General features: G+C 34.4%; 1 protein-coding gene across 1 annotated transcript; it reads left to right on the top strand.

Annotated features, from left to right (window-relative positions):
• Positions 1–1193: 1193 nt before the first annotated feature.
• On the top strand, positions 1194–12429 carry YIPF5 (Yip1 domain family member 5; the record flags this gene model as incomplete). Its single annotated transcript, XM_080692856.1, has 5 exons — positions 1194–1303; positions 7710–7882; positions 8646–8791; positions 10540–10721; positions 12267–12429. 5 exons carry the CDS (start codon positions 1194–1196, stop codon positions 12427–12429), a joined length of 774 nt encoding a protein of 257 aa, XP_080548982.1.
• Positions 12430–19881: the final 7452 nt, after the last annotated feature.

Raw genomic sequence — 19881 nt, 5'->3', positions numbered from 1 at the left:
TCCGTCCCCAGTACCGAAAAAAAAAAAAAAAAAAAAAAGATTACCAGTAACAATTTTACATTTAGTTGTGTGTGTTTTATTAGCCCTCACCACTATCATATGGCTCTTATTCACGGCAGAATACCCAGCGCTAGCACAGAATGAACACTTAATAGTCTCACCAAAGAAGTACAAGGGTAACCATCTCACTAGGTTGTAAAAATGTAATAAAACACATAAAATCTTTGGTATAGCGCCCGAATCACAGTAAGTCCAGAGAGACCGCGGCTCTGTGATTGGAGAGGAGAGCTGTCGATTGCACTTCCAACCTGGCGAATCTCCCAGAGCACTTCTTGGGTCCAGAAGGAACTTTTCCCCAGCCCAGGGAGGAACCAGGGATTGCTGCGCCTGCGCCTTCCCACCTCCACGCTAACAGGCTGCCGGAAGCACTTGCCCTCTTTCCATTGGCCCGTCATAGGGCGACTGACACTTCGCACGCCCACAGTAAGCCCCTCCTCCACGCCCTGCGTCAGGGCTGAGAACCCAAAATCCGCCAGCGCGCCTGCGCGAGCGGGCGTGCCCCGGAAGCAGTTCCTTGGCCTGTGACACGTAGCAACGGAGCTACTGCAGGGTTTGGAACTGAGTTTGGGGGTTTCTGGGGCCGCTGGAAGTACAGCCCCCGCCGCCTCTAAGCGTCGGCATTTGGTGAGTGTCCCGGGCCCTGGCACAGGGTCCGGCTTCTCCCGAGACTGTGCGGAGCGGCCTTTCGCGCTCCTATGGCGCTTTTTTCTCAGATCCACGGTCCGTTCAAGTCCTGGTTGGACGCGGCCGCAGCACCGCAGACGTGACCTTCCGGGGCTCTGCACTTTCCCGGCTGACCACTAGCCTTATTCTAGAAGGAGGCGGTCGTGTTCTCAGCCATAAATCTGTTGTCCCGGGGTGAGGGGTGAGGAATCGTCTGGGTATAGATAGTTTTAGGTCCTTGGGGAGCCACTCCTCCCACGACGGCAAGCGCCTTGAGGTGGAAGTGCCTGGCCTCCCGACTTGGAGGCTAGACATTTCCTTAGCCCCTTCCCCGGCCACCCTCAAACGCTGCTCCTCTCAGTAGGAAATGCCTACTGTCTTCTTCGCTTAAGCAAATTGCCAGGAGCAAGTTCAGTAGGATCTTGGGCATAAAGTGTTTGCTCTTTCTCTTCTGTTACAGATAATCTGCAATGTCAGGGTTTGACAACTTAAAAACGGATTTCTACCAGACGAGTTACAGCATCGATGATCAATCTCAGCAGTCCTATGATTATGGAGGAAGTGGAGGACACTATAGCAAGTAACTTTTCAGCTTTGGCAATTTATTTAATCTACATTGCAGTGAAAGCATGCATTCAGAATGTTTGGTTCTGCCTAAAACTGAATGTGTGGTAGTTAAAGCTGTCCAGCTTTCAGACTTTCCCAACTCTAATTGGAAATACTTAGTGATAATGTTAAAATGTAAGGGATTCGATATGAATCATGAGGTAATTTCATATAGCAATTGGTAATTTTTATTTTCATACTGAAGCAGTTTGGTCAGTATTATGAAAGTTATCTATTGCAGATTGAAGAGGAGAATTCCAAGCTTTTAGGCCCTGAACTGTAACAATAAATTGAAATCTTTTTATATACCTGGTATTTGTGGCAAAAATACATTAACAGAAGATTTTTCTACCTATCTTTTCTAGGATATCATAGCCTTTCTCTTAGAATTTTAGAGGTAAATCTTCTTGGTCTCCTGTCAAATGAAGGCATTTTCTGTGCCATTTTAAGGTGCACTTGGATCCCTTTGAGAATCTTATGCAAACCTGGGCCCATAAATAGGCTCACTTAAAACATCCACATAAATGTGCATATGATTTCAGACATCATGCATCATCTGTTCATCTATCAATTCCGAATTTAAAACCTCGTGAAGACTACCCTAGGATGAAAGCAAGGGAAGACTGTGTACCTAGTCAGTTCATGAGAAACATACAATATTAGAATGTGTTTGAATTTATATATCTGAATGAAAGTACTGAATATTTTTTAAACAACAATCATTCAGTCCCACTACATGATAGCCTTAGTAGGCTATCCTTTTTTGTAACCTATAGATTTTCTAATCTGTAAATTTTATTTACATACATAAATATATGTTTTCCCCCTAAAACCTAACCTGTTGAACAATGGCAATGAGAATGTAAAAATGCATCTATCTAAAAATAACTTCTTTCTTTCTGTTAATTCTCAGTTATATACCAATGAGAATGTCTTTTCATCTACTAATTGGATAGAAGTGGAAAACTCATACTGAGGGATTTCCATTCATTTTTTTTAACCTTAATATATATTTTGGTTGATTGGTCTGTGAATGAGAAGGCAAATAAATGTAAGATTGGCCAAAGTCCCTCTGGAAAGTCCTTGCTTACATTAGCAACAGGGCTTTAAAGAGTCTCTGTATGCCAGTCTGTTGAGGTAGTCTATTTAGATTGCAACATCTAGGTTTATCTTATTCAGCATTTCTTTTCTGTCCTGTCCATGTTCATATCACTTAAAGGTATGCCTTAGCCTCTCTTTCTATTTGCAATTATCTAATTTCAGTTCCCCATACAACAGTTATGTAGATACTGGTGACTATTGTCACAATTTCATCTTCAACCAAATCATGTTCTAGTAAGAATTGCTTTAGTAATAGTGAGGAACTTTTATTTCAGGTAATTTATGTGACCATTACTGCTATTTAACAGGTATAGGTTTATAGATGATGTTTGGGAAAAAGAAAGGTATAATAGCAGTAATAATTGTAGATTTCTGAGCTTTAAAAATGTGGGTTTCTGATTTCTCTACTTCTAGACGTATGTACAAGTAGATCTACAAGCTAGTGATACTTTAAATCCACCTCAACTTGCCAAGTAATATTTTGTTTGGTTTGCTAAAACTTCTTAGCAAGAGCCCCCAACCCCCACCATGTGGTACAAGGTATGGAACCCAAGGTATTGAAGCCATGCTCCAGACCAGTTTTATTTCTTATTTGGAAACAGAGTCTCGCTAGGTTTCTAAAGATAGCCTCACTAAATTGCTAAGGCTGGCTTTGAACCTGTGATCCTCCTGTCTCAACCTCCCAAGTACTGGGATTACCAGAATAAGCCACCATGCCTGGCTTGTTAACCAAGTTTAACTGATAACTTTTAGATATCTTTTGGTGAAAATCTAAATAAAAAAGCATAGTACTTCTTCAAGTTAGACACTTACTAGTCTATTGTTTTGCATTTGTCCTATGACATCAGCTTTAACATTTTTTTGGCTTTTGGTACTTCACAAGTATCATTAATACATTTATATACCAAATTAAAAAGTTAGAAGATCCTTAGATCTTTTGGTCATAATCTGTGCTTTTCTTTTTTTATTTCGTGTGTGTGTGTGTGTGTGTGTGTGTGTGTGTGTGTGTGTGTGAGAGAGAGAGAGAGAGAGAGAGAGAGAGAGAGAGAGAAGAGAGAAAGAGAGAGAGAGAGAGAGAGAGAGAGATTGATTTTTTGATAGATTCCCACATATTCTAGATATGCATCTAGATTCTTAGCAATATTAGTCATTTCTTTTCCAGTCACTTTTTTTAATACTAAGAGCTATGATGTTTTCATCTTTGACTTAACTGCTAATATCTCTGTGGATATTTCAGGATTTTTATGAACTTAAGTAGGCAATCCAGTATGTTAAGAAGCTTTGTGTTTATTGTTGAAACCAAATACTTATTGGTTTAGCATATGCTATTTTTCTTGGTGTGAAAGTGAATTAGTCTGCAAAGTGAATTAGTCTGCAAAAAAAAAAAAAAAAAAAAAAAAACATGGTATGTGTACCATACCATGTTTTAGTTTAAAAGGAATGAGTCAGAATTTTTCCTGAACAGCTTCTACCAGAGAAAGGAAATAGTAAAATTCTGTGGTGTTCTCTTTCTCAGGTTGTATGTAGAAGATTGATAATGATGCCACCTTAGAAATAGTTGCTTTCAGTATTTCTGTTCCTTATGTGACATTTATGGGTCTAAATCAGCACTTCTCAGTGTGGACTCCAGTCCCTAGGAGATTCTTGAAACTTTTCAGGGAGGCTCTAATGTTAAAATTACTTTCATAACAATACTAAGAAATTCTACACACTTTTAGGTGTATTAGTATCTGAACTGATGTTGCAGAAAACAGTGATAATATTAAACTTTTGCTACCTGAGTGTGAATCAAGGCAGGGGCATCACATTGTTCTAGTTGTCATTGTTATCCTCATTGCCGCATTCTTGTTGGAAAGGCAGAGGAAGTCAGTTTCATCTAAGCAGTAAGTATTGTGGGTTTATAAAATCCTGACTTTTGAATACACACATTTCTTTAATATTCTGTGTGACAAAATGAAAAACAGTCATAAAGCACATACCTCTAGTAAAAGCACATGTACAATTTGAGTTGCCAGCTGAACCAGTTCCTTTTTCATGGAAACCATTTTTTTAATATGAAGACAGCTGACAGAAAAACTGTGGTTATTTAGACTTAAATATTTGGCAGATATTTTCTCAGAAATGGGTAAGTGAGCCTGTCATTTCAAGGAAAACAGCTGGCAGTATGTGTGCTCAATGGTCAATTTCACATTTTCAGGCAAAAGTGAGAAATTTGGAAAACTTGTATTCATCATTATGAAATTGTCAGTTTCCTAGTATCCACTTCTCTGATGAGATCACTAGTCATATTAACAACTATGATTTTCTTATGTTATAGAATTAACTATGTCAACATTTTGAAGATATATAAAACCAAGACTAGTATTTTCTAAATGGTGAATGCATGGTGTTAGGATTTATCTAACAAGTAACAAGTCCATTCAAAGTACAAGATAGGTCAATATATTTTAATGTAACAGGGCATAAAATTCATTGATGCTGCTTTAAGCTCCATGGTGCAGCTTGAATTTTAAAATACTACAACTTTCTTTTGTGTCTTAATGTAGCATTTAAAAGAATGATAGTCTATAAACATTACTGTAATACTATTTTTCAGTTACATGTGTGCAACACTGATTTCTTCAAGTACTTCAACTAAAACAATATATCACAATAGATTGAACATAGAATCAGATATAAGAATGTAGCTTTCTTTTATTAAACCAGCCATTAATGAGTTTTTAAAAAATATACAGCATGACTTTACTCAGTAATTTTATAGTTTATTTTCATAAAAGTTTATGTTAAATGTAATGTATTTATTTAATTAATAGATATCTTAAACATTTATTAGATGTTTGTTTCTCTAATGGTTAATAGTAATAGTTAATGACTCACATAAACACAAACACTTAGGAGTTTACAATATATTTTAAATACATAAAGAGGTCCTAAGATCAATGAGCTTGAGAGTTGCTAGTATATACTAATTAATTTTGTTTTTTATACTGAATCACATTCTCGTAGTATGTGTCAGAGAATAAAATACAGTTTCTACAGATTGTAGAACCCTCCATATGGAGAATTAGTTGTGGTTTCATGATTCTGATAATTACTAACAGAACAACATAATATAGTAAATTAGAAAATGTGAATTCTTATTCTAGTTTAACTTCGTAGCCCTGTTGGAAGGTGATGTGCATGTGCGGTTAGGTGTATATATAAGTAGAAATCAACATATTTGCATACCCGAAAGGCTGAAAATGTGTGCACATTTCAAACATTACAGTTGTCTTCTGTAAGGTAGGATTTTGAAGTGACTTTCAATTAGTTGTTAAAAGCTGGCTACTGGAGTCAAACAGCCTAGTTTTGAATCTTATTTCCACCACTGGCAAATTATTTTAACATAGATTTCAGTTTTCACATCTTTATAATGTCAAGAACAGTACTATCTACCTCATAGATTGCACTGAGGATAATGAGATCATTTGCATTAAACACTTAAAACAGTACTTTGTATATAATAACACTTAAAATGATGATGTATGGAACATTTTTAGTAGTTAATATTATGTGTTTACATATTGCATACAACTTGTTTTAGAATCAACCAATTTCAATAAATAATGCTGCACAACATTTTTAAAGGCACAAAAATTTATAATGTGAAAATCCACATCTTATGCATCCCCCTGTTTCTGGGTTCCTTTACCTTGTAACAGCCATGGTTAGAAGTTTCTTATGTGTACTCCCAGAGCTGTGTTATATATGAGTGTGTGTGTGTGCACACACACGCACACTTATTTTTTAAAAAGCACAATCACAATGGTCGCATATAGTATATGGTATTTTGAACATTTTTAAAAATACTAGATCTTTCTTGATTATCATTTCTAATCAGTACACATAAAACTGCCTCGTTCCTTTTTTTTTTTTTTGCAGTCTGGGGATGGAAACCAGGGGCATTCTACCTCTGAGAGAACCCCCAGCCCTATTTTTTTATTCTTTATTTTGAAACATGTTCTCACTGAGTTGCAAAGCGCCTCACTAAGTAGCTGAGGCTGGCCTCGAACCTGGATCCTCCTGTCTCAGCCTCCCAAATGCTGGGATTACAAGCATGCACCTGCCTCATTCTTTTAACAGGTACATAGTAATCTATTAAGTGCACACATCACAATATAGTTACAGATAGCTATTTTTTTCTATATTTTTATCTCAAGTACAGCAGTGAATTCTATACTATATAGCCAGAAAAATGAATGAGTCTTTTTTTCAAAGCATGAATTAAACTAGTGTGTTAGATCACATTGGAGTCTCTGAAAAGGTGGTGTGCATTTGAACATACATTTACCATTGCTTTGATTTTCTTTTAGTCAAGATATTCAATTAAGTTACAAATTAATTTAAAATTTAAAATCTCAATGAACTTTATTAGATTTTTATATTTTTCAAAAGGAAAAAAATATTTCCAGAATATGGTGAAACACAGGTAGCTTCAATATCCTTCAGTTCTTTCCTGTTGTCACTAAAAAGCCATGGGAAGGTTCTCCCAATAAATTCATAATTTTCCACATTGCAAATCAAATGAGACAGTAGGTATACAACCATTATGAAATATAAAAAGCAAGTATATTTAAATACAAGGTGTCCTAATAATGTTGTGTTATATGCAGAAAGCTTTAACAATGAACAAACTTGTTTCTTCCACACTGTGGTTTGAAATTGATGGTGTGTAAAGAAGTTTGCTCTTTTACCAAAAAAAAAAAAAAAAATATATATATATATATATATATATATATATATATATGTATGTATGTATATATATATAGAGAGAGAAAGAAGAACGATAACTCAGTGGATATCTATATTATATTTCATGGAAAGTTATATAGCATGTACTACAAAGTCTGTCTATGTTTCATTGTCTTCGGCACAAATTTTTTTATAGTGTATTTTGATATATGCCCTCACTAAGGGAGATAAATGGATTTTTAAGTTTTGATTTATTGCCTCCTAAAGTTTGAAACTGTAATAGTTTGTAAACTGCTTAAATGCTGCACAAAGGAATACTAGCATGCATCATTAGGAAGCTTCTCTATAAAAGCAGATGGCTTCCCATTGTAGATAATCAGTTTGACCTTAGTAATCTTTCAGCCACCATTTATAAACACTGACAAAGAAGTATCCTACAGAGAGCATGACTAGGATTCTTTAGAATTTAGGAATTTAAGGAATATTACCTGCCAAGGGATTAAACTACTTCTGAGAACTTTAACTTTTTTTTTTTTTTTTAATTCTAGACAATATCCTGGCTATGACTACTCGCAGCAAGGCCAGTTTGTCCCTCCAGACATGATGCATCCACAACAACCATATACTGGGCAGATTTTCCAGCCATCTCAGACATATACTCCATCTACTCCTCAGACATATTATGGAAACAACTTTGAGGATGAACCACCTTTATTAGAAGGTAGGATTGTAGTTGGGCGTGGTGGCGCATGCTTATAATCCCTGCTCTTGGGAGGTAGAGACAGGAGGATCACGCAGGTTCGAAGCCAGCCTCACTGGCTTAAGAGACCTTGTTTCCAAATTTTAAAAGTATAAAATAGGTCTGGGAGTGTAGCCGAGAGGCAGAAGGGTTTCCAGGAATCCCTTCAGTACCACCACCATCAAAAAAAAAAAAAAGAAGGTAGGATTGTAACATTTGTTTGTTAGTACAGGCTGAACATCCTCTGAAATGCTTAGGATCAGAAGTGTCTCAAATTTGGAAGTTTTTCAGATGCTGGAATATTTTTATAGAAATTGCTAGGTCCTCATCCCTGATCTGAAAATCTGAAATCTGAGATGCTTCAAAGTCCGATCGTTTTTGAGTTTTCAGAAAGTTTCAGATTTTGGATTTTCAGTTAAGAGATATTCAGTTTGCATTTTATAATATCCAGCTGGTTAGTGAAATAAATCTTAACTTAGATAAGTCTTCCTTTCCTGTAAGAGAACAATCTTCTAGAAGAAAAGTTTTCTGCTAAGTAACTCATGAGAGTGTGTGGAGGACATATATTTGTAGAAGTACCACAATGAAGACTAGTGTTGAGGACTCGCGGAAACAATGTCATTGAATATTGCCAGATCATCTTTTGATGCTGGATGTTTCATTTTGTCTCCTGTTTACCATCAATTCTGGTAAGTTAAAGGAATTCACAAACCCTAGTTGACTTTATTATTTTCTTTTCCTTTAGAGTTAGGTATCAATTTTGACCATATCTGGCAAAAAACACTAACAGTGCTACATCCATTAAAAGTCGCAGATGGCAGCATCATGAATGAAACTGATTTGGCGGGACCAATGGTGTTCTGTCTTGCATTTGGAGCCACATTGTTATTGGTAAGATTTTTAGTTTCTCTCAGTGTGAGATTAAGGAACCATCTTTAAATATTTTGCCAGAAAAACATTTTTCAAAATTCTGCTCATACCTCAAATCTTTGATGTGTTAGAAATGGAATTGAGTTTCTTGAATTTATACCTGTTCATCAATACTAAGTATGCTGTAGTGTATTTAAAAATAATTTTTTGTTCCAAGGAGTGGTCCATTTATTAGAGACAAAAAGTAACAAGAAAAAATAACATGTGTGGCTTCACTTCATCAAAATCCAATCTTTTGAGAGATTGACAATATATTTTACTCTATATCTTTGTCTTTTTAAATGGTAGTATTTTTTTTTAATTTCCAAACTTCTATCAGTGCTTATGGTAGCATCCCTTATATGTATTTTAAATTGTAATGAATTAAAGAACAACAGGTTTTATCCCCAGTTCCTACTTCTCCAAGAATGTTAGTGTATTGAAAACAAAAATAATATTATAAAGATAATTATTACTATTTCATTTTGTCTTATGTCTCTGAATTATAAAAGAAATAATGAGTAAAACAAAGCATTTTTAGTCAGAAGAGCTGGGCATGAACTCAGAGTCCTACTTTGCCCCTAAACAAGCTATTTTATCTTATCTCTGCTAGATAATAACCCTGTGCTGACTACCCAACAGATAGTATTTTGAGGATAAAACAAGATAAACTACTAGAGAATACTTTGAAAAATTAAAAGCACTATGCAAGTATGAGGTTTTATTATTGCTACATGAATGAATTTATCAGTGAATTCAGCTGAGCTTTTTGAAACTTCACACACTTAATGAAGTACTTAGAAATAAATCTTGAATCTAACACAAATCTCAAGGATTTTTCTATTTACCATAATCTATAGAGGCATTCTCACAATTAAGTCTTATATGACAAAAATCTGACAACTCAGGATATTTTTGCAGGTTCCTCTGTAAACTGGTTTTAGTGATATTATGACACAAAAACAGTGGGTGTTGTGTTTCTTTTTGTTGTTTCTTTTTGTTCACATAGCTTGACTAGTAAGGCAGTTCAAATTTAGCTTATCTTTGCTATCTTAAAATTTTATTGTCAGTGATGTCTTTCACAGCAGCAGAATTTTTAAAATTTCTTTTGTTGTTTTGTTTACTTATTTTATTGTCTGGTCAAAAAAAACTATTAAAAACCAAGTAACTGGAAAAAAATTTTCTATTATATTCTGCTTGCTTTCTCTCCTCCATTCTCCACAGATCCCTGGCTTTCTGTTTATCCGAGCTTCTTTTCTTCTTGCTCTTGTAACACCCATATAAAGTAAACGATAACATTATATTTGCTCTTAGAAAGATTATGGCTACATCTGCCAGTGAGAACAAGTAGGGTATTTGGGATGGAATTAAGTGATATTAGCAATTATCCAAACATTCTAAATGGCTTTCCATCTTGTCTTTGTTGTTTATTTGTTTAGAATCAGCCAAAATTCTTTATAGAAATCAGCTATTTAATTATACTATGATTTTTTCCCCTTATATATGTTCAATTCTGTGCTTAGTTCAAATGTTACCTGGGAAAAAGAAAACTAAATATCTATGTATAAACTACTCTTCTGTCTTTTAATTCCCTGCATAAAGAATATAATTTTTGCAGATTTGAATGCTCATAAATTGAATATTGTCAGCTTGCTTTATTTTCGGTGACATATAGCCAACATAACATTTTTTGCCCTTTAACCTGTTATCTTTCTTTACTTTACCCATAGGCTGGCAAAATCCAGTTTGGCTATGTATATGGGATCAGTGCAATTGGATGTCTAGGGATGTTTTGTTTATTAAACCTGATGAGTATGACAGGAGTTTCATTTGGTTGTGTGGCAAGTGTTCTGGGATATTGTCTTCTTCCCATGATCCTACTTTCCAGCTTTGCAGTGATATTTTCTTTGCAGTAAGTACTGATCTTTATCTTAAGGTTTGATTTGTCAGTTCCATGTAATGGGATTCACCTCACGTTTAGTTTGAGATAAATCACTGATTTCAACAAACATATCAGGCTGGGATGTAGCCCAGTGGTAAAGCACAACACCCTGGGTTTAATTCCCAGCACAAAACAAACACATACACACTAACACACACACACACACGTGTGTGTGTGTGTGTGTGTGTGTGTGTGTGTGTGTGTTAGTGTGTGTGTGTATATATATATATATATATATATATATATGTATATGTATGTATGTATGTATGTATGTATATATCAGATAACACCTCTCCTAAGTAAGGGCTGTGTTAAGTGCTTTTGAGTGATAAACAATAGAAGTGCTGTTTTTGTTTTAATTATGACCAAGAATTTTACTAGTGTTATATTTACCAGTGTCATAGTAGTAACAAATTGAACAATTGTCATTATTAAATAACATGTGGAAGTTGTTTGTGTTGAAATTTCTTTGCCATCCCTGATATGCAAAGATCATATTTTCCACATATTTTGGTTATATGTGAAATGTATTAAAAATAAATACATACTCTCTTCAGCAACTTTATAACTGAGAATGAAACATTCTTTATATGACAAGAGGCTGTTACTGCTTTACCACATTCTCATATGTACTTGTAAGCAGCTTTAAATATGTGTATTATTAAGTGATTTTTAGTAGATTTTAAAAAAGGTAAATTATTGTTGATACAAGTTCCTCCTTATGGCCTGTGTGCAGATTCTCTCTCAACAATTCAGGCACCTCCTCATAACCACTGCTGGACACTGTTTAGGCTTTGTTAGAGAGGTAAAGTGAAAGTTTAGGAGAAGAGAATGTACCAACTGTTTATCTGATGAGAAGCTGGTGAGATAATGGCTTTTGGAGTACTTCACCTTTGTATATGAATGCTTCAGATTTTCACTGAAGAAGAATGCTTATTAATATATTTATATTTCAGTTTTATATACATTTTCACTAAAATGTTTTTCAGTAAGGAAGAGTTTTTTAGCATGTGCCAGTATACCTGGTTTATATGACTTCTTAAGTGTAGGATTTAAATTGACTAAACACAGGTATTTGGCAATGTCTGGGGACAGGTTTGATGTTGCAGCTTGAGCAGGGAGGGTGGATTCGGGGGTAGAGATAGTGATATCTAAAGGGTAGAGGCAAGAGTTGTTTCCGAAAATTTTGATACTGAACAAAATAGCCCCTACAACAAAGAAATATTTACCCCAAATGTCAGTAATGTCAAGATTGAGAAACCCTGTATTTTAAGAGTAAAATGTAGTTGTGAATTAGTTTTTTATCAGTGAAATGGTTCAGAAGATTGAGTTTACTGTGGATGCATTTTAGCTTTAAAAAAAAAACATTATTTTTTGCATATGGCTGTATGTATATGATTTTTTTTTTTAAAGAAACAGGTAATTGTCCTACTATTTCATTAACCTCATCTGCTTTTTCTTCTCTTCCCCCTCCTTTGTCTTTTTCCTTTTTTTTTTTTTTATTTTTGGTTACAGGGGAATGGTAGGAGTCATTCTCACTGCTGGGATTATTGGATGGTGTAGTTTTTCTGCTTCCAAGATTTTTATTTCTGCATTAGCCATGGAAGGACAGCAGCTTTTAGTAGCATATCCTTGTGCTTTGTTATATGGTGTCTTTGCCCTAATTTCCATCTTTTGAACTGAATTTATCTGGGATGTGGACATCAGTGGGCCAAATACACAAAAGGACTTTGAACTCTTAAATTGGACCAGCAAAATGCTACAGCGCAATTCTTATGCAGATTTACAATAGACTGTTGGAGCAATGGAAGTAAACGTATGTTTTGTTCATTTTTATAGAACTTTTGAATACTACATTGGATTTATCTGCAGTGTGCTTTGTTTGTGCTTATACAAGTAAGAAGTGCTATTTCTTTCCTGTTCCTTTGAGAAACAACTTTTTTCCTTACAAATTGTAATGTTTTTGATAGATTTTTATCCACTGTTGGAAACAAACCACAAAGCTGATAATCTTTCTTAAAAAACAACCTAGTTATAGTAAAGACACAAGACTTATTACAGAAATATTTTTCCTAGGAATTAGGAAAGAAAAATGGCCTGTATTCTCAAGTTAGATGCACTGAAGCAACAACAAAAAAAGATCCAATAAAAAGTTTTGGGATTTGCACTTCAAAAATTTGACATTCCTGTAAATTATCTCATGAAATTTTTGCTAAAATTCAGAGATGTAAAAAATTCACAATCTATCTTATTATAGACATAAAATGTGAGCAGGTATTTAAATTTAGTATTTACTAAACCTGGACTGGCCACATAAATACTTAGTTGGATCTCCACATTTCCAGGAAGAAAAAAAAAACATTAAACTTTTTTGAGAAAAATATTTAAAATTTCACAATTTCAGTATTGCAGTTATCAATGTAAAGTGAATTTGATGCTTATTAATTAAAATTTCCCAACTAATTTTAACTGTGTTGTCGAGTTTACTTTTACTAAACCATTGCTTTCTGTGTCTCATTTTCTTTAGGGTCTGATTTTGACTTCCAATCTAACCTAAGCTTTAAAAATAGAAGTCCGCAAGTATAGAATCAGAAAAAGATTAAAAAGTTTATTTTGAGTTACATTATTTTCTTATATTGAATTTATTTGATTTATATTGTTAGGCTTTCTTGCCAGAGAATCTATTGGAAAATACTGTATCTTATGTATTGATCACTGGCCATTTCTAGAGAAACTACCTCTGATTCTGGACAGAAGATCATTTGTAATTATCTTGAAAGGCATGATTTGGGGATAAAATGTTACCCTTTTTTAAAGAAGAGACTTTCAGACTGAGTAAAATGAAATACCAGTTGGTGTATATAATGTTTTTTTAAACAAGATTTCAAGCGTATAATGGGCATAAATTAAATAGATAAACATAAATAAAACATATTTCCTATAAGAGGATAATGATTCTAATCTATGGAATCCCATAAGTATATTTTTCTTCATTAATTCTTAGTCTTATGGAGTAGCACACTAATAGTTTTTGGTTAGATTTTCAAGCTTGCCAGATTGCTCTAGAATATTTTAATTATAATTTTTGAATAGTATCTTTGCCTTTTTCAATTTATTTTTATAAATAACACCTTTATTAAGACAAATGTATGAATGCCTTCTATTAAGTTCAGTATAAAGAACAAGATAAATGATGCTTTGACAATTAAGTTTTTTGACTCTTTGTTAGACTTAACACTGGTAATTGCCAACCAGCCTCCCCAAATGGATCAAATTGTTTTATTTGTTGCCTACATTGTTGTAGAGAGTTTTTTGTTGTTCGTTGTCCTTTATTTAGCTACAGAATCATAAAGTACAAAACTTTAATATTTAACTCTTGTTCTCTCAAAACTACCATACAGGAGAGTTGCATTTGAAGCCAGAGTTTGTTGTTACATGAAAAGAGATGTGCAGCCAAAATTCCTTTTAAAACTCTTTTTAAGTCAGGCTCAATATTGTAACCATATCATGCATACATTAAAGACTAGTATACTGTGTCTCAAAAAGTCCCATGTGCCGATATGGTTTTTTGTTTTGCTTTTGTCTAGCCTTGGAATAAATTTCTGTTTCTTTAGTTAAGTACCAAGTAGAATATCTGGCTTGGTTTAGGGTCCATTTTATGCTTAAAGCATACAAGTACCCTTAAATACTAGAGATACTCAGCATAGCCTAAAGTTTACCCAGTGATTGTCATAGAATAACTGAACGCACTATGCAGATCGCAGGTTGACGTGTCATATCTCACTGCAGGTCTTATACTTACGGAGTAGCAAGCTTATGCGCACAGTGTGTTCTTTACCTGTGTGTATCTGCATGCATTGTCAAGGACATGTAGTTAATTTAACATAATGTATAAGTGCATATTTTATTACTTTACAATACTACTGTGCTTACCTACTTTTTAAAGAACAATTTAGGTTTGTGGAAGGCATTCTTTCTTCAGATAGAGTAGGAAAATGTGTAAAGTTCTATAAATCTTAAAGAATACTTGTAACTAACCAAAGAGGATTTTTTAAAATATATTTAATGACATGATGTGGGGTAAAATTTAAATAGTACTGTATATTTTACACTTTGCAAGTATGTATTTTTAAACTGAATAGGCATTGTTCAACTCAAATATGCTCCAAAGCTAAGTACGAACTATTATCTTGTACATTCAAATTATGCAATTATGTTTGCAGTACTTATTACCTACAAAAAAGTATTTTGTTCTGAATTTATATACTTTACTCCATATGAATGGAAGAATCTAGACTGAGCAAAAATGGAACTTAAAAAGTTAGAATCTTACCATATAGTATGCTTTGACTCAGTCATAGAAAAATATAGGAAGCTCATACCACATCTGGAGATGTCTACTGCCACATACAACAGCTGTGATAAAATGATTCAGATGAGTTGCTTATCTTTGTGGGAGGGGGAACGAACACACACACACACACACACACACACACACACACACTGTTTAGCCTTTCATAAAGTCGTGCCCAAAGTCTTCAATATAGCCACTACGATGGTACAGATCAGCATGAAGCATGGTTGCCATAGAATAGTTGTAAGCCTTCTCTTAAAATGCTACCCGGAGCTAGCCTCCTATCCAAATAATGTCCCAAGTTAAATCTGTTCTCACAAACTATCTGCTGGCTCATTTTGTGATGTCATGTCTGCTAGTTACTCAATTTTTACAGATGCCAGTTTATTTGGAAATAAAAGTTTGTCTCAAGCAATTTATCTGTATCTAGTGATATCCTTGTTTCAAAATATGAACTTCAGAAATAAAATATTTAAAATCAAGCAAAAACATAAGTACCTTTTCAAAGGTAGTTTTAGTATATAAGCTAGCAAGATAATTTTTTTTCATTTTAGAGTGTATTTAGGAGAAGGAGTGCCAATAACAAGATTACCAAGGTTTATAGGAAATGTCTTAAGGAAGAATTGGTTCATGGGACTTTAGTGAATAAGTAAAAAAAGTTCTTCTGCATATAGAATTAGTTTTCAATTTAACCAAAGTCTATCCTTGCCTCTCTGTAATCTAGGTTCTTTCTTTATACCATCAATGAAGAACGAATTGAGTGTTTATATTAATTCTGTTTCTGCACCATATAAATTTAATAATATTTGAATTAACTTGAATTTTAGTACTTGAATTAACTAATTAATTACTTGAATTTCAGTAGGTTACTTTGTTCACTACTAATTAAGCATCCATTTTATAATTGGGCAGTAGGTAAAATGAAGCATTAAATTTTTAAGTTGTCAGTTTCTAGGGATTTGCAAAGTGTTTAGTCAAAAGTATATTATATTATTACTATCATGCATCTTAGATTGGAGACCATAAAAACTAAAGAAGGAAATTTGATATTATATAGTTTTGCATCAGAGATGGAAATATTTCTTAGGCACTGTGCACAAAGTTCCTCCTCTTGTTAATGAAGAACATTATCTGCTGATGGAGCACAGTGTCCTGTTTGTGCAAATAAATTAGAGTGATTACATACTCAAATGAGAACTAATTGAATACAGAGCTGTTATCCTCATTTAAAAGCACAAATACTTTATTGAGTACATTAAGTTCTAAAAATCAGACATTACATTTTTGTAAACTTAACTAATTAGGCTTACCTTGCATATATAAATTTAGTTTATTTCTAAATCTGGTATTACATTTCTTGATAGCTTGCAGGGTGAATAATTATGTATTAAGGTTTTTAATAGCTTGTTATTTTTAATTTTTTATACTTTCATTGGTACATTATAGTCATCATATAGTTCATAGTCATAGTGGCATACATGCACACAGCACTTGGTGGGCTTTTCCCTGGCTTCCTCCCCCTCCCCATAAAGGTATTGAGTTTAACATTGGTTCTCATGTATGTACATAATGTCAGTGGAATTGACTCTTTCACTGATCCTTTCTCCCCCTCTCCTTCCCCTAGACCACCTCCCTAGCTCAACTGAAGTTTCTCCTCCATTATCTGAAGTCCCTATTGTATCCCAATTATTTTCTAGCTTTTGCATGTGAGAGAAAACATATGATCCTTCATTTTCTGTGACTGGCTAATCTCATTTAACAAAGTTTTCCAGGTCTATCTGTTTTCCTGCAAATGATTTTGTTCTTTATAGCTGAGTAGAATTCTGTTGTGTGGATATCCCATAATATTGTATCCATTCATCTGTCAGTAGACAACTAGGTTGGTTCCATAATTTGGCTATTGTGAATTGTGCTGATGTAAATAGGGATATGTTTATATTACTATAATATTCTGATTTCAATCCCTTTGGAAAGATACCCTGGAGTGGGATAGGTGGATCATACAGTGGATCAGTTCCCAATTTGCTGAGGAATCTCCATGGTGATCTCCATAGTAGGTTACACTAGTTTGCAATCCCACCAACATGTATAAGAAAGAGTTCCTATTTCTCCACATCCTTGACAGCATTTATGGTTTTTTGACTTCTTGATGATTGCCAGTCTAATTGGGGTAAGGTGTAATCTATGTGTAGTTTTGATTTGCATCTCTCTGATTACTAATGACACAGAATTTTAAAAAATGAGAAAATGCTGGGCATGGTGGCACACACTTGTAATCCCCGTGCTTGGGAAGCGGAGACAGGAGGATTGTGCAGGTTCAAAGTCAGCCTTGCTGGCTTAAGAGACCCTGTTTCCAAATAAAATATAAAATAGGTCTGGGAGTGTAGCCCGGAGGTAGAAGGGTTCCATCCCCGGTACCACCAAAAAAAAAAAAAAAAAAAGAGAGAGAGAAAATGAAGTACTCAGGAGAATCTCAAGAAATCCTTAAAATTATTATATACTTTTATTAAATTATTATATACTTTTTCTTTTAACCTGGTTGGCTTGCTCCAAATCTCCTAAAAATGAGGAAAACCATATAGTTATTTTTTCTAATGGGAACAAACTTAACCATAAGATCCAGCAATACTACTTCTGGGTATCTACCCAAAAGAAAGGAAACCAAACTACCAAACTAAAGCATGTGTATCTATGTTTATAGCTGCACAATTCACTATTGCCAAATTATGGAATGAACCAGCCAAGATGACCATCAACAGATGAATGGGTTACAAAACTATGAGATATGTACACAATGGAATTTTACCCAGCCATAAAGAAAAACACAATTGCAGCATTTACAGGGAAATGGATGAAACTGGAGGATATTATGCTAAGTGAGATTAGTTAGTCACAAGAGTAAGAAATCAGATGCTCTTCCTAATATGCAAAAGCGAGGGAGAAATGGGTCATAGGATGAACTCTAGATGAAGAAGGAGATACTATAGATGAGCCAATAAGGTGACCTAACTAAAGGGGATGGAAGGTGGGAAGAGGGAAATTCTCTAATGCACATGATATTCCTTTTTTTTTTTTTTTTTTTTTTTTGGTGGTACTGGGGTTCCTGGAAGCCCTTCTACCTCCGGGCTACACTCCCAGACCTATTTTTACATTTTTATTTGGAAACAGGGTCTCCTAAGCCAGCGTGCACGGCTGGCTTCGAACCTGCGCGATCCTCCCGTCTCTGCCTCCCAAGTGCGGGGATTACAAGCGTGCGCCACCACACCCGGCTCACAAGATATACTTTTAACAAACATCAAATTCAGTCACTAAGCCAAACATGAGAAGGAGGGAGAGGGAGGGAATGGGGTGGGAACTGGATAAGGGCAAATTGGGTGATGTGTGCATGTATGTCTCCACCATCTTGCATCCCATTAAGATGTATGAATACAATGCTCCAATAAAAGTCAAGCTTAGAAGAATCATTCTGACAGTTATTTTTAGGTTCGTGTCTACATACCTTTTTTAAAGATTATGAAATTTGTCCATTTTTAATTTCTCCTTAAGTGGGTTTACTTACCTATTGAATTTAGTAATATTTAGCTGAATTATGCTTGAATTATATCAATACTCTGCTAAAAATAAGATTAAAGATATGGCATGACATGGCATTGGCTTTTCTCAAATTAGTCCTTATTACCAAATTTTTTTTCTGTTTAAAATCTCGAGTTATAATTTACCAGATAGCAGTTTGTTACATAATTTTTTTGAACTCTGATAAGAGTTGAATTTCTTAATAGAATGGCTTAGAATGCTTTTCTTCTGCTGTCTTTCAATAGAATGCAGTTGATTTTTATTTTACTTTTATTGGTGTAATCATCACAATGAAGTTTAGAGTGATAGAGACATACATGCACACAGCACTTTGAGTGGGGTTGTTTTGAGAATATTTGTTTTGGTTTTCTATTGATAATGTTCTATGGCATGTAAATAAGCCTATTTTATTTTGTATTTTAAAAGAAACTAGTTTTCTACTGTTTAAATGTAGTTCATTTTAATCACTGTCTGAACAGTCATATTGAACAATACACATAAACTTAAATGTCCATTCAGCTAATGTTCAAATGTCTAGGCCTGTCACCAGGTCTTTAATCCAGGCTCAATTTCTGTCTTCTCTCTAGATCATATTCTGTTCTGACTTTGGCTTAGCTCACAATCTTCTTGATGGGATAACTTCACTTTGGATTTTTCTATAAAGGATTCAACCATTTTTGTTTTGAATAAAAGATTAAACTATCTCCAGTGTGGTGGAGGGTGTTTAAACATAGTTATATTTGATCGTCTACTTTGAGCCAAAGTTGGAATTTAATATTTGATATGAACAGACCATGAAAACTCTGTCTTGACCAGGAGCCAGCTAGAGGCAGAAGGAGAGTTGAATTAAGAGTGTGAAACTCAAAACCAGATGAAGGAAGTAAGAGGTGAACCTAGGGCCTTGTGAGAATCAACAGAAGAAAAGTTGGGAAAGATTGTGTTAAGCTGTGCTGGGGAATTTATTTTTATGTTTCTACTATATTATATAAATATTGACATAAAAACTTATGTGTATCAATACAAAGCCTTGTTCCTGGTATAAAACCAGTAAGTGTTAAATATCAGGCCTGTCCTTTAATTTTGAGACAGTTCAGTTCTATAGCAAATTTAATGTTTACTGATACATTATGATTGTACATAATAGTGGGTTTCATTGCTGCATATTTGTACATGTACATACATAATTTGGTAAATTTCAGGCCC

This window comes from Muscardinus avellanarius, assembly GCF_963383645.1.
Source record: "Muscardinus avellanarius genome assembly, chromosome: 1".
Taxonomy (NCBI): domain Eukaryota; kingdom Metazoa; phylum Chordata; class Mammalia; order Rodentia; family Gliridae; genus Muscardinus; species Muscardinus avellanarius.
This window is presented reverse-complemented; position numbering and strand designations above follow the sequence as displayed.